Source organism: Leucopleurus acutus (genome assembly GCF_964270905.1).
Source record: "Leucopleurus acutus genome assembly, chromosome: 9".
In the NCBI taxonomy this organism is placed as follows: domain Eukaryota; kingdom Metazoa; phylum Chordata; class Mammalia; order Artiodactyla; family Delphinidae; genus Leucopleurus; species Leucopleurus acutus.
This window is the reverse complement of record NC_139144.1, coordinates 106,489,274-106,505,182: the sequence shown is the minus strand read 5'-3', so window position 1 is coordinate 106,505,182 and position 15,909 is coordinate 106,489,274. Positions and strand designations below refer to the sequence as shown.

Genomic DNA, 15,909 nt, shown 5'->3' with positions numbered 1-15,909 from the left:
CTAAGTGAGGTTCTGTTACAGCATAAGATCAAAACAAGATATAATGCAAAAAGAAAAAGCACCTCAGGTCCACACAGTCACCTACTGTCTTTACCTTATGAGATATACTGATATTTACTGGCTTCTTGAATTTGTGAACAAATAATACACAGGTCAGGATAAATGTATTGACTTACTACCATCTTTATAAAAATCGAATATACACACAAACACATCAACAGTTATGGAACTGCAGCCATTAAACTTTGATAAGACAACACAAAGGAACTAACAAATAGCTAAGATGCTGCTGAATTGAAAGCATTTCCAATAACATTTAGTTTTAAGAGGTCCATATTTACATGGTTGTTAACTGCTCCTGCATACCCTTTAAATGCATGATAACGAAAGAACAAAGATAATGGTTGCAGCAGATCTTCCAAGAGGGTTCAGCTCACCGTGGTCTGATTTCACTGCGAGAAGTGCACCGAAAATGGAAATAACGTTCCTTTCTAATTCTGCTTCTTTCTTTCCTTTTCCAGTTTCCCTCAAGGAAAGCAAAGCCTTTGTTCCCAGGCCTGGCTGGCACTAACAGAGCCCGTGCCCAGGGGCCGTGTGCATCAGGAAGCGACCACGGGAAGCCTTTCTAACCAGTCCTTACCGGAAGGCCCGGCTCGACTAGGCCTTTCAAGAACTTTCTATCAAGAGAAAGCTTACTTCTCTGTGTGCGTAGACTGTTACAGACACACACCTGTTCCGGGGCACCCCTGTCAGACTCAGACAACACAAAAACAGACCTTAAAGTAGCCATGAGGTCTGCCTTGAACAAAGGTGCCCAAATAGGATTCGTTTCTTACCACTAACTAGAAGAAAGTACGCCTGAATGGCTACTTTTCAGAGACAACATGCAGATTTTTAGTTTCAAAGCCACAACACACTCAGACTATTTCAAAAAGCGGTAAAATTTTGTATACTCAGCTCACTGCGTCATTAAGTCCTCGGTGATAAAATAAGTCCATTAACTGTAAGCCTTCCTGCTGCCCAGGGCGGGGAAGTGGTGTGGGTCTCTCCTATGTGGTGCCTGCATGCTACCCAACTCATCACTTCAACGCGGCTCTCTGTGGACTGAGCTCCTAACCTGTGAACGTGACTTTATCTCTACCTGTGAGGACGGCGGCAGCGGCCACTGGCCATCTGGATGCTCCGCTGGAGCACCCGGGGCCAGGCTGGCACACACCACCACCTCCCAAGGGTTAGGCAGGGGCTTTCTGGAGCACGGGTGGCCAGGCACCTCAGCTCAGGGGGGCAAGGGGGTGTTCTAGCGTGTTCTACGAGTGCCTATAGTTTCCCGGAACTGAAATCTTCTGAAGAGCAGCCATCAACACCCACCTTCACATTCCAGACTCACTCCTAGCACACGGTACCACAGTGGAATCAATGCTACAGGAAGTCTCACAGGGTCTGAAATGCTCTTCTCTGGTTCTGGTAACTTAATTTGAAAAAGTAATAAAAAATTTCAACTGTGAAAATAAGAAGATACAAGTTCACGTGACCTGTGTCTTAGCTCCCAAGAGAAGGCTGAGAAGGAGGGACGCCTTGCTGCAGGGGGGGCTGCCTGCTCACATCTGGTCCTCGCTGGGCTAACCAGACGCATTAACCGGTGGTAACAGGCTTCTATTTCCCTTAATTCCATTAATAAATCTCACAGGAAATCTTAGGTATAAAATATAGCTAAAAAGTCTGAGTATGCCCCGGTATCATTTGCTCAACTAGTTCAGGTCCACATTAGAATCAATCCAAAATAGTGAAACTCCTTCATGAGCAGAAATACAATAAGGCACTTTTTTCCACATTTGCCCAGAATGAATTTTACTACAGATGACTTTAAGGGGAGGAAGCGTCTCTCACCTGAAGGAGCCTACCCAGCATCCCAGAGACACACTGCGCCACACGCCACGGAGAACGACAAGCCAGCGCAAACATCCCCTCGCTCTCGGGTCCACTGAAGGACAGCGCAGCCCCTGCTCAAAAGGCCTTCAAAAAAGAAAATCTTAATCACAGATTGCCCAAGAATGTTCTATATGCGTCACAGAGCCGGTGACATGAATATGCCACTTGGGGCTGCACTTAAAAAGAGGAAAAAACCAAACAGGCTGTCCTACCCTCCTCACCTGGCAGGTATGCTACGCTCGCCTAGCAGGGAGCCCAGCGAGGGCTGGAGGTGAGGGCGTCCGGACACCTGCGCTCAGCCTGGGGGCGCGTGACGATGCCCAGCAGCACTTGCGCCGCATTCAGAACGAGTATAAAAAGGGGCGCTCCCTTTGGAACTAGGACTATACAGTTGGCGCTTTGGGAATATTTACAAGAAGCAGAATCGGCCACACAATTGGCAGCACTCCCAACCACCCTCATACCCTGCTTTCCAGGATATGCAACTGCCAATCATAATCACCCGAATTTTAACCTACGTTTTTACAAGAGCCTTTTGAGGGCTTTCTGAGACGGTAAAACAAGTGAAGCTGGTTGAGAAAACGCTCATCTAGCCTGCACTGAAGATAAGTGCAACCATTATCAAATATTCTTTGCTGTGAAAACTACTGAGAATTTGTGACGTTAATGTCTTTACTCACTCTAAGTCGCTGTAATCGATCATACATAAGATCACGAAGAACGATGTCTACATGCATTGTAAGCACTTTGAAAACATGAGAAAGCGAAACCTGTAGTTCTTTGTGGTGACAAGAGAATGTGAAGCGATCTAACACCGAGTCGAGTCTGCCGCGTCCCGTAAGGTCAGCTCTTCTGGAATCAGTGCTGGGCCGCTGGGCGCTCCGGACAACAGCCACGCAGGGCTGCGGACGGAGAGACCTAAGCTCACGGGGCTCTGCGCAGCAGCTCCCGGGAAGAAATTCCACAGCGCGTGTGCAGCGTTACGGTCAGGCTCTCCTGCCAGAAATCACTCAACAATCAGGGCCACATTTATGTGGGACAAATCTATCATATGCCTGTGGGGATTTAAAGAAACAGTGACCATTAAGCTACCTGTGCACATCAGCAGCCACGGGATCAAGCGGAAGAAACATGCAGACTGACAGAGAGGATCCACCACACCCGGGGTGACCACCCACGTCACAGGAGGCGGCGCGTCTCCGCAGAGACAGACAGCAGGTGGCAGCACAGACTCCTCCCATCTCCCACCTGTCACCAGGGGCTCCAAGGCTACCTGTGGAACTTCTGCTGAAACGCTAACGCATGGGCGGGTTCCTTGAACTTGGCTATGGCTTTCCGCTGCTGGGGAAGCATCTGTAAACTCTGAAGGAAGATTACAGAAACACTTTAGAATCCTGTTGTATGGGGTGTAATATACATATAACATACATACATACATACATACATACATACATTCATACATACATTCATTCATTCGTTCATTCATTTTTATACATCAGATTTAATGCAAAATTTGAGTCCAGGCTGACCCTTAGATCACTAAAACAAACTAATTCTACCTCCCTGGCAATTTTTTGTAATCTATCCAGATAATCTATCCAGCAACAGTGCTTCGCGAAGTCACTGCCCTGAGCAGCAGTCGTTCGTGTCCTCACAGCTTTGTGTTAAGACCTTCCTTCCATCAGCGGGCTTCCCTGGTGGCACAGTGGTTAAGAATCCACCTGCCAATGCAGGGGACACACGTTCGAGCCCTGATCTGGGAAAAGCCCACATGCCGCGGAGCAACTAAGCCCACGAGCCACAGCTACTGAAGCCCGCGCGCCTAGAGCCCGTGCTCCGCAACCAAGAGTAGCCCCCGCCCGCCCCAACTAGAGAAAGCCCGCGCGCAGCAACGAAGACCCAACGCAGCCAAAAATAATATATATATATATACATACATATAGACCTTCCATCATTTGCCCCGTCAGCCACCCAATCTTCTCTCTAAACCTTCCTAGGGAGGCCCAGGACAGGTGTCCTTGGAGAGTTACTTTCTGCTTTCACATCTTCCTGTCAGGCGATTTTCCACGGGGCCCTCAGTAAGCTTTTTAAAAGCACAATACTCATCATACAGGAGGAACTGCTGCAAGGCAACGGGACCCCACGGTCGGAGTGGGTAGTTATCTCCTAATTATCACTGGGGTAAATTAAGGGTTTCATATATGTAGGTGGGCCACAGTGAGGGGCAGCTGTGTCTGTGGCAGCCATCAGCATAATTTGGTCACAGTCTGTGCTTTAAAAAGTCTGAGAGAGGCGGCATCTTAAATTAAACCTTTAGGGGACTTCCCTGGCGGTCCAGTGGTTAAGCCTTCACCTTCCAATGCAGCGGGTGCGGGTTTGATCCTTGGTCGGGGAGCTAAGATCCCACATGCCTTGCAGCCAAAAAACCCAAAACATAGAAGCAATACTGTAAGAAATTCAATAAAGACTTTAAAAATGGTCCACATCAAAAAAAACCTTAAAAAGAAAATTAAATCTTTAGGATTTGAAACAACCATTCCTGAGGCTACTGTTTGCAGTAAAAACCAAGTGAGTTCATGAAGAAGATGGATCCATCAAGTGAAGAGACTGGTGCAGGGACAGTGAACTTTCACCTGGTCCTCCCTCACACTTGCCCTGAGGACAAGGGGCAGCTCCGTGCTTCCCCGAGGCCTGGGGGCGTAGGATCGATCCTAGGATTCGGGAGGGATGCGCCGGAGGAGAATTCGGATTTCTCAGCCGGTCCCACTCTCCAGAGTCTGATCCTTCTCAAGCATTTTGGTGACTTGCCATGTGTGTCTACGGCAATGAGCAAAGTGGCAGGGGGGCCTTGCTACCACGGGGACACAGCCTGAGGAAGTAGCAGAGGACTCAGTGGCGGGGAACCGTCTGCTGTGTCTGGGCTTCTGTCCAGTGACGTTTAACAGCCAGAAAAAATATCTAATGGTAAAACACAACCCTTTAGAAGTGTTTACACACGTGGCTGTTTCATTTTAAAGCATTTGTTCAAAGACCTACAACAAAAGCACATAGCCAAAATATCAGTTCCTTGAAATACGTTCAAACAAGGTAAACTGGGGGCTTCCCTGGTGGCGCAGTGGTTGAGAGTCCGCCTGCCGATGCAGGGGACGCCAGTTCATGCCCCGGTCCGGGAAGATCCCACATGCCGTGGAGCGGCTGGGCCCGTGAGCCATGGCCGCTGAGCCTGTGCTCCGCAACGGGAGAGGCCACAGCAGTGAGAGGCCCGTGTACCGCAAAAAAAAAAAAAAAGTATACTGTATATGAAATAAGCACTCTCCATTTTAGTAAACACAGAACTCCCATGAGTAAAACATGACCAGGAGAGCGCTAAAAAAATATTCTTTCCAAAAAGTTACTTTTCAGTGCTTCACACAGAAATAAACAGTTTCAAGTCTCCATATTACATGGCACTAAGGTTTACACACAGGCTCCCCTCGGAGGAGCAGTCAGATAGTCTGGGGCACATCACCAACCGGACCCGGACCAGTGCAAGGACCAGGCCCGGAGGTGACAGAGGCAGCCACTAGGCTGCAGTGAGCTCCGTCTGCCTGGTTTTCTGAAGCCAGTTTAGTAGATACTAGAGTTTTCCTATTCTTTCAGATATAAAAACCAGACGCAGAAGATTTTTCTTGATGATTTCACTTATCATTAAGTTAACTGGACAAGTAAAGCTCAGCAACCTGGTCTTTAATTAATGCCATCAATTAACTTCTCTTGGATACACGGTCAGCATGCGGCTTTTCTGGCCTCTCAAATTCGTTACTTGACAAAGACCTGTTTTCTCTGCCAGCCCCCGCTTTCGGCTCACGCCCACTCTGTGCCTTATCCTTGAACGATCTCCAGCTGCTGAAGCTCTTCTGGAACTGCTCTTGAAGAGAAAATGCAAGAGGAAATGCCGTGCTGTCCTGTCACCACCAGAGGAGGCCAGAGAAGAACGTGGGTAAGAGCCAGTTTCAAGCCCAGGTCCAACCCAAGCACTGCAGCAGAACCTCCCGCCAGGCCCTGCTTTCTGATTCCATCTCAGGCGCCTCAGGCACCCTTTTCCTCTTCCGGCCACGTGGCCGCAGTGCTCGAGGGCGCTGGGGTGTAGGCACAGCTCCATTTCTTCATGAACTGCGGCCAGCACTGTGGCAGTTCTTACCACAAGACTTAGAAGAACTTAACCTAAACTTATTTTGTCCAAAACTACAAAAATCGCTCGATTAGGAACAGACAAGAAAAAACTAACTTGTTATGACACCACAAGTGATTATCCACACTCTACAATTCACAGATGGAATCTGGATTTTGAAAATACTATGCTCTTCTTTTGAGAAAAAGCATGTCTAGATGTCATTTCCTCTGGGTGATTTCACAATGTGGAATGAAAGCATGAAGCTTCCTCTTTACCATTTACCAATTTATAAGGTAAGAGGTAAGAAGATAGCTTATCTGTATCTAAGTGGTTTAAAGCTCAATTTGATTGAGAAGGTATCAATCAAGAGAGCATAAACGTTCAATGAAATTTTTTTTTAATATTTACTTATTTATTGGCTGCGTCAGGTCTTAGTTGTGGCATGCAGGATCGGTGCTCAATAGTCAACAAAAGTAATAACACTGTCTTAAAATTTGTTTTCTGTCTGTTCCCCTTTATTGACATTTCTGCACCCTTTTCCAAAAAACCAAACCTATTTTCAGATATAACACTGAATTGCTAAAACTGTCTGACCTACCAAAATGACAAGTATTAGCGATCACTTTATTGCAAAGAGAGGAAAAGACGCTGTCCACTAATAAGCTAAAAACTTATTATGATCACCAGCTTCTACTTTGAAAATATGTGCTTCTGCTAATCCGTAGCCCATTTCCAAACAATTAAACACTTCAATTCACCCAGAATGAACGAAGAGTTAAACTTTGTCTCCAGTCTACACACTCACTCTGACCCCGCCCCATCTCCCCCACAAATATGGTACTGGCCCTCGGAGAGACAGGCTAACTTGCCCACGCCCACCCTGATATACTTCTCATTTTTCAGAGACAAGACATCTGCAGAAAATTTGAGAATAACTGTGCTACTATAAGTAGCAAAATACCTGTTAAAATACTCCTTTAGTTGGCCGCTTCCTTTGTTTATATTCAGCCATCCCATTCAGGGCCATTTGACTGAACTGCCACAAGGCACTACATTAACAGTAGAAGAGCTGTGACAACCCACAATTTAAAGTCCAGAAAAATGTCCATGCTGTTCAGAACCTTGGCCGTTTTTTCCCTGATTAGGAAAACTTCTTCCTCTTTCTAGAAAGAGCTTGTGTTCATGTCCATGTATACTAATAAATTACAATATTATGGGGATTCTTTTTTTTTTAACATCTTTATTGGAGTATAATTGCTTTACATTGTTGTGTTACTTTCTGCTGTATAACAAAGTGAATCAGCTATACATATACTTATATCCCCATATGAATGTTAAGGGGATTCTGAAATGATTCTGCAGTCCTGAAAATCAATTAAACTATTCTCCCACTCTGGCCAACAGTTTCCAGCACCTTCAGGAATCAACCTAAAGCCAAAAATGATATTGATATTAGTTGTTTTAAACAAGTGAAGTTGCTCAAACAAGAGCCCCACTGATCAATCATTAGACATCTACTCTCTCGGGCTCCACCCCAGACCTGGTAAGACACCCTGGGTTGGGCCCAGCCTCCAGGGACAGCTTGGGAACCATCGAGGGACACGCACCAGGTCTTCCTTTCTCACGCGATGGCACCTGCACGTGGTGGTGGCAGCTGGCCTATGCCCATTAAATCTTTCCTTCTCCAGCCTCGCAGCCGGGCTCCTCGAGCCAGTCCTCGGGCAGCATGGCACAGGATCCCTTCATTCCGGACCCTTTCTGCACGCAGCCCACCCGACCCTCTCGCTGGTGACGGGGCAGCGTCTCAGGCCGCTTCTCGCGGAAATCGACGACTCCTCCAGTGCCTGTTCATATTGAACTAATCATCGCAGCGTGTGTGGTCTTTTTTGATGCCGATTCTGTTTTTTCCTCGAGTCCTGTGTTGGGGCTTCTTGTGTCCACGGCGTAAGTGCTGTTCTTTCTGCTCTGATACAGTTTAAAGACATCCTGAGGCCCTCCTCTTCCACACTCACCTTCATCTTGTACAAACGTGTCCTGCAGGTAAGAGCCCGTGTCTTATCACATGGTCTGCCTGGAATCCTCTTTTTTTCTTTAGGGATTATTTACAACAGTGTTTTCAGAACTTTGTGTGGGAGCCTCCAATTAACAGTTTTTCCCATTACGGTTTCAGATCATGCGGCCATGCCTATATTTTCTTTAAACCTCGTGATGTCAGTTTTCAGAAAGTCTACATTTGACTATGCCTGGTGTTTTCCTTCCCAAACGTCCTGAACTTCAAAATGACTGAACTGCTTTCACTGAGATCCCAGCTTTCTCCACATCACCCACCAGACATCCCTGGTCAGTCAGAACCAGACGCAAAGAAGGTAAGATGGTCTCATCCCAGAAGGCGATATATTCTAACGTGACCCCAACTTACACGACTGCTCAAAAGGGCTCCCCCTCACTGGGCGGCCCAAGATACCCACCAGAATGAGGGCTTTCCAAGTGTCTGGTTCCCTGGAACTACCACATTGGGAGCTTGGCAAACTTGGTGGGTCCCGGACGGCCTCTCCTCAGCAGCCTGAAGCGAACCCCCCAGAGGACTCTGCTCTGGGACAACAGGCCGCCTTTCGAGAGCACACGCTTTCCCCCTCAATGGCATGTGGAGGCCTCCATGTTTCTTCCATTCCCCCTTCCGGGTGACGCCAGGGAACAGTGAAAGAGGTAGGAGACAGCGTTTGCAAGCTTGTGTGGTTCGTGAGACTCACGTAGGTGAAGTACTTGGTTGGGAAGCTGCACACCAATAAACGGCAGACCTGGGACCAAAACCGAAGCCCTCTCTCAAAGCCCGACACTTGCTGCTGCACTGCCGCGTCCCAGAGGGCCCGGCAGCTTCGAGAATGAGCCGCCATGGCCACTCCGGTCACTCGGGCTCTCGGTTTAGCGACTACCTTCCAGGGTTGTTGGAGAAATCAGGAAAGAAGCCAGGGAAAAGTGAACAGCACAGTGCCAGGCACGTGTTGGCCTAATCTAGGCCTCAGCCGTTGTTACTGCCGTTGCTCATGGCCAGCGCCCGCCTTTTTATTTTAGGAAAATACTTTTATTTTTACACCGTGGAATTTCATTTCTCTATAGGATAACACAGTTTTCTTCTTAACAGTTTTAGGTAAAATCCCTCAAACAGGGAAATAAGGATAACTAAGCAAAGGGGCTCAGAAGTTATAACTACCTTACTTCCTGACCCTAAGAGTTAACTCGACTTCAGTCTTCCGGAACGCAGCGGGAGGCCGCTCTGGGGGAACATGCGCCGGTCACCGGAGGGGCACCTGCGCGAGACTCACCTGTCTGTGGAGCCCCCATGCCCCGCACAAGTCAGCCTCCCGGAGCCCCACGTGCACCCAGCCGGCCCCTCCCTTCCCTAAGAGCAAGACCCCCCCAGTGTCCGGGCAGAACCTTCTTTCTGATTCTTTCCCTATCACTGCTAGAGAGTACCAGGTGGGCTTATTCTCACTGCACCCTCTCACCTGAAACTCTCAAACACGCTGCGATGCTTCCTGTGTCATTTCTACCACTGGTCAGAACACTTCTACAAAATTCTGTCATTTTTTCTTATTCTGTCAGGGAGACTACAGATAAATGTCTTTAAAAAGGACTCTTTAGAGAGGCTTATGAGAACAGGTTAAGGGGACAGCACACTAACCGGGGAGTGACGCCGCCACAGAAAACAAGCAGAGCTGACGTGCTGTTACTGCCGTTCCCATAATTAAAGGCCCAAAGGAACCGGCCTTCCTGGTGCAGACACCACCTCTTGCTGTTACACTAAGTGAACGCCAGGTGGCACCACAGCCCAGCCCACCAGAGACTTGACACACGTTTCTTCCTCAGCCAGCGCGGCGGGCCGGGAGGCCTGGGTCCCCTAACCCTCCCTCTGAAGTGCACTTATACTTAAACCACAATGAAGTCTTGTTATAAACGCCTTTAAAAAATCTATACCTAGCAATATTATTCTTTAGCTATCTAATGCTGGCAGAAGCTTGCTATCGACAGATCAGTTTGTTTCCGGACGCGCAGGCTCAGCGGCCATGGCTCACGGGCCCAGCCGCTGCGCGGCATGTGGGATCCTCCCGGACCGGGGCATGAACCCGCGTCCCCTGCACTGGCAGGCGGACTCTCAACCACTGGGCCACCAGGGAAACCCTGTTTGTTTTTAAATTGAGTAACTCAGCACTTTGTGAATGCGGTGCTTAAAAATCTACAAACTCTCCCTCAAAACCATTCCACGGAACTAAGTAAGACTGGCAAGAAATGAGAGCTCTGCCTTTTGCTCCCTGGGATGGACGAACATGCCCTACTAGTAAGTGCTAGATCCATCCATCACCCTCGGGGATTCTTTACGGTGGCCTTTTCAGGGTACCTGATGTAACTCAGAAAACACCACTCTCATTTTCCTATCTTCCTCTCCCTTTCGAGTTAAGAGAAGCCTTAAAACACTTGGCATTGTTTTTGCCTGGCTTTAAGTGCCCTCAGTTAAACTTTACTTAACACAATGATCTCTAATCCTTCTTTCCAGAACAGGAGAAAAATAAATAAAAAAGGCAAATGGGAGGAAAGACGGCCCCCAAAATGCAGAACTCAAAATTCAGTTTTTAAGATGGATAAAACCAAGGTTAGGTGTTTTAGCAGTGGCTCCAAGCTAACTTCTGCAGGGCAGTCAACCTCACGCAGTGCTGTAAGCAGCAAGAGCACTGCCCTTCACACTTCTTGAAAACTGAATCACATTCAGGGATGCTCAAGAGAATTATCAAGACTACGTAGGAAGAAGCAAAGCCCAGAAAACGAGCCGGTCACATGTGGAAAGCAACAGTGCTACCACTTCCCACCCAAACACAGACACCAGGAACACGAGGCCTCAGAGAACAGACTGGACTAGGCCCCAGGTCTTTAACTCCAGGCTCCCTGGTGAACTGTGATTTGACCCCAAGTTTTCAACCGCCATTTGTTTGAGAATCCACTCAGGATAACCATAGTTTAATTTATCGTAATTTAACCATATTTCAATGCATCGTAAGTTCTCTAATGCCAGTTCTGTTCCTGCAAATTAATCCGTGTTATGACGGACTGTCCAAGGACAACTCTCCTTGGCCATGAGCTTAATGCCTCTTGATGACTGACAAGCCGCTCCTGACCACACAGCTGGAAAACTGACCCTCCTAAAAACAGAAGCCACAGCCTCTGGCTAACGTTTCACTGTTACATACACATGAAAACTAAGCTTAGCCATCTCTGAGAATCCAAGGATGAAGGCAGAAGTAGTTAAACCTAAACAACGAAACCATCTCAGAAGGGCTTCCATCTACGCCTCACTCTTGTCAACACTCAATGGTAGACGAAGGCTTAAAATACACTAAAAATTAATGTATCGTACTTAATGTAATTAATGTAATGTACTTGTGTCAGCTCTGTTTCCCCATGAAGCAAGAGACCTTAAAAGAAAGCACTCTGTGCTGTGTTCTTTTTTTTTTTGGCCATGCTGCTTTCGGGACCTTAGTTCTCCCCGACCAGGGATCAAACCTGTGCCCCCTGCAGTGCAACCACTGGACCACCAGGGAAGTCCCCTTTCTGTGCACTTTTTACTCAGAAATCTAACATTCACATCCACGTCCTACGATTTGCATCAAACATCCTTCCCAAGCGCTCCAGCCTCAGACATGGGTCCTGGCGCAGGATGGAGGGCTGTGCTGCTCGGGGGGGGGGTGGGCGTAGGGGGGTTGCGGGGGCGGGCGGGAGGCAGGGAGCTGGCAGGAAAGGCCAGAGTTGGGGACTACAGACACGCTGCTCAAGGAAAACCAGGTCTACCCACTGCGCTGGTTTGCCTCCAGGGCTCTAGAGGCTGGAGCAATCAGGGATTTCAGTGGCAATTTTTGTTTACAACACAACTGGAGACCCATCTGCAACCAGCTCGGCAGAGATCTTCACGCATTTAGAATTAGCCAGTTTAAAAATTAAGAGACCAAAATATAGTCCACATTATTTCACATTTGTAAAGTCTAAAGCAAGTTCCACAGGTGTTAACATGTGAGGCTATTTCTGAAAATTAAGGTCAAAAGGCTAGATACTTTAAAATGTTAAAATTGTTACACACAAAACAAGTGTGTGATAGAGCAAAAAGACTGTGTGTTTGGGCGCATATAAGAACTTTAGGGTAATATGAGGGTTTCAAAGGACAATCTGTTCGGCTAGAATAACTATTTCATAAGGTTTCTGAGCACCTGATAATTTCCAAGTAATCTAAGCCTAAGGCAAAGTTCTGGCATCAAGTGTGCACAGCAGAGAAAATACTTGTCTTTCTTCTCGAGAGTACTGTTTTACCATGAAGTAACCAACACAAAGGGATCTTAAATGAAGAAATAACCGAGTCTTGGGAAGGACAAAGGGCACAGACAGAACGGGCCCCAGGTGACCCACCTGAATGGGTCCTACGGACATCAGCAGGCTCTTCAGCTGGGCGTCAGTAGTGGATGAAGAAAGCCCTTCAACAGACACGACGCAGGGCTGAGGCTTGCACTCCACCACCCGGAGATTCTGCTTGTTCGGCATCAGGCGGCCCCGGCCCATCGCACCTGCCATTCCCCGGCCTCTCCCGTGCATGATGACCTGGCAACAACAAAAGGAACTATTCAAGGTTGAAGCTTGGGGGTTTTTTCACAGCTACTAAGATACAAAAGTGAACAAATCAGAATCCATTAAAATATACCGTGAGCGACAGGACCTTCTGTAGTTTTTATCCACTATCAGAAAAGGGTTTAACGTCCAAATAAGACCACAGTACCCAGCAAACTGGAGTAAAAGAAAAGGAAGGAAAAGGAAGCAGCAAAGTCTGCACCTATCTTGGTGCCAAGCATGGTACTAGGTAGGCACTTTCTGTGCTACCATCATCCTGTAGACGAAGCAGCAGGATCACAGGGGTTCAGAAACCTGCCGCGAGTAACACAAAGATCTGGGTCCAGTCCTTAACGGCCCCGGAGCCCAAATTTCTCCCACTGTACCCCAGGCAAACCCAGCGGGGACCAGGGGACTGTGTATGGTGCTCCCCACAGCCGCCTCCCTGTCACTGCAAGCCACAACACTACGTACCCTGGAGGGCAGATTCTGCAGCAGGAGTCTCCCACCGGCTGCACCACTGCACATTACACTCCTCTGCAGGGCTTTCAAAACAAAACCAAAAACCCAAACTACAACGACTGAGTGCTCCTGTCCCCCACCGAAATTACAACAGCACTGGCCTAAGGTAGGACCCAGACCTTAGCATTTTTTAAAGCCATCCAGGGCTCAAAACCACTGTTCTGGGATCTTTTAAACAAGAAGGAACCGCTGAGCTTTCCCGTCTTTTCTAATCCGGAAAATAGATAAAGCGCCAGTGCCCCCAGACCAGGACAGCAGTGAAACGCAGACGCGGATGTGACTGGGCTGCGCTTTCCAGACGTCCTGCCCAACTCTGCCCGAGAGTCGGGTAGAAAGAGCCAAAAATGACCTCCCGCCCCATCACAGAGAAGGGCACAGAGGAAGGCAGACAGAAATCAGAATGGAACCTTAGTACATGAATGGGTGCCACATAAAGGGAAACTGAGAAAAGAACGCAACACTTCGGAACATTCCACAGGAGGCGACACAACTACTCCTGTGAAGTGAGTTCCTAGAGTGCAAAAGGGTATTTCAAGAGAAGGCACATGGGAAAACACCATGAAAAAGTGCAAGTTTCACTGCCTGGAAACCAGCAGTGTGTTCTGTAACATTAATAACAACATTCTCTACCGAGTGCTGGCTCACATTCCAGGCACCCTGTATCTTCTTATAAAACCCTCGCAAGAGCCTAAATAAGCCAGGAAAGATTACTGTCCTCACTTTTATAGGAGAGTAACCTGAGGCTGAGGATGAAGAAACACGAGGGCTTTATCTGTGTGTACAACAGACTATGGGGGGGAGGGGTGTTCTACGATCTTTCTCATAGCATACCCAGGGACAACACCTGACCAAAGAAAATTTATACTGGAGCAATTTTTAAAGAGTATATCTGAAGATACGACTTAATGTGTCTGTGCCTGTGCCACCTGCAGCAAAAATGTCACTACTCTGTTTGTCCCTGTATCATAAGGTATTTATAAGAAAATAAATCCGGAGTAACTGAATTACTTCAAAGAGCTGTAACGGTCTTCAGGCTAACACTACTCCTTAATATCACCTGCAAGGCAAGCAGAGAGGATGAACTGGCAGAGTTCAGAGCTTTCTAGAAGAAACTCAGAGCAAGTATTGTTGCCCCTCTTCCACCCTAAGGTCATCAGGCAAGGGGCATCTGGCTTCTGCGCCAAGAGGGGACCTTGCTGTCGGGCAGAGAGGGGGCCCTTGGGAAAGCTACAAAGACACCCTCACCAGAAGCTGGGGGGGGGGTCCCACCAGGACATGACGGGACAAGGGGGACGCTCCTCTCCTCGGGAAGGTTAAATTCACAAGGGGTACTGGATGCCCACACCTCGTCTCCCACACTGAGCTCGCAGAAGGAAAACACACCCTCGACCCCCAGAGCAAGGGAGGGAGGAGGGAAGAGCCGGGGGAGAGGCACTTTCTCGGGCAAGGTACTTCACCCCCAAAGGCTTCCCATCTGCGAACTGGGGTGGCGAGGAGGAAGCAGTCTCTGGAGGAGCAGCTGGCAGGGGAGGAAGGAGCGCTGGGCCGGGCTCTGTGCAGGGCTGTCCCCAGAGCACAGCTCAGAGCTGCCCGAAATACCCGCAGCCTGGGTTTAGGGTGATTGCCCAGCATCGTACCACTAAAAATGTCACACGAGGAAAGCGCTTTTGTGAACACGTTAGCTTTCAAAGCCAGGGCGAAGGAAACTATGGTTCGTTCATCCACAATCTGAGCACTGCTGCTGCGCCAGGCACTCGCATCAGTGGGTTCACGGGGCTCCGCTCCTGGGGCAGGGGCAGTAACAGGCAGTACCTTCTTGGCCGGGTGAATTCCTTGGATGCTCTTGATGCCTGGAGGGCCGGCTGAGTGCACGTGGGCCCCCACCGGAGGGTGCTGGGGCTGCTGAAGCGCCCCCTTGGTCAGCGTCACCTTGCGGGCAGGCTGCTGTCTCACTTCTGGGGGCTGAGGGAGCCGCTGAGGCTGGCCCTCCAGGTGAAAAAAGCCATCGCTCTCTCCTCCCTGCTGAAACCAAGGCAGCACGCTGGTCAGTCTCCGCACGAGCAGGCATCCCTCCCCAGCATCGGGGTCCACCTCGATCAGTGCTCAACCGAGAAGCACAACCGTCAAGCCTGCCATTCACTAGGGCCACGAAGGGAATTTCTTATTTGACGGGGGTTTGGGTTTTAATAGTATTTTTCAAATTTAAAACTAAGATCTTTAATTACTGTACCCACTCAAGAGGTCTATAATTACTAAAGTAAGTGCTGCTGAGTTCAGTGAAATAGTGCTTGACTTTAAAAATACTTCATACTCGACATGCCTTTTCCATTTTCATGAGCATTCTTGTGAAAATCTGACAGTTTGTATAGGCAGTGGTTTTAAACTTTTAACTCCCACTCAAACCTAATGAAAGCGGGTCATCATCCTGACTCGCCCCGCTGTCCCCCGGCACTGGTCGTGAATCCCAGGCGCGCCCCAGTGCCTTCCTCCCTGCAGATACAACCCTGAACACTTGGGCTCCCCAGAGCGCCCGCAGGCTGAGCAGCACCCTGGTCGCCCCTCCTCCTCTGAGTCACAAGTACCCACACGTAGGCTGGCCTCCGGCCTCAGTCCTGTTTGGAACGAGAGCAGACCAGCCAGGAGTCTGAGAAACTGAATGAGGA

General features: G+C 48.6%; 1 protein-coding gene across 1 annotated transcript in view; it reads right to left on the bottom strand.

The window, feature by feature from the left end:
* Positions 1-2,134: 2,134 nt before the first annotated feature.
* Positions 2,135-15,909, bottom strand: part of RBM33 (RNA binding motif protein 33) — a 111,128-nt gene continuing 97,353 nt past the window's right edge. The window contains exons 15-18 of the mRNA XM_082846999.1: positions 15,059-15,268; positions 12,530-12,718; positions 3,203-3,291; positions 2,135-2,984 (exon numbers count right to left, since the gene is read on the bottom strand). Coding sequence (XP_082703125.1) covers positions 2,936-2,984; positions 3,203-3,291; positions 12,530-12,718; positions 15,059-15,268 — 537 coding nt within the window. The 3' untranslated portion in view covers positions 2,135-2,935. The remainder of the gene's footprint in view (positions 2,985-3,202; positions 3,292-12,529; positions 12,719-15,058; positions 15,269-15,909) is intronic.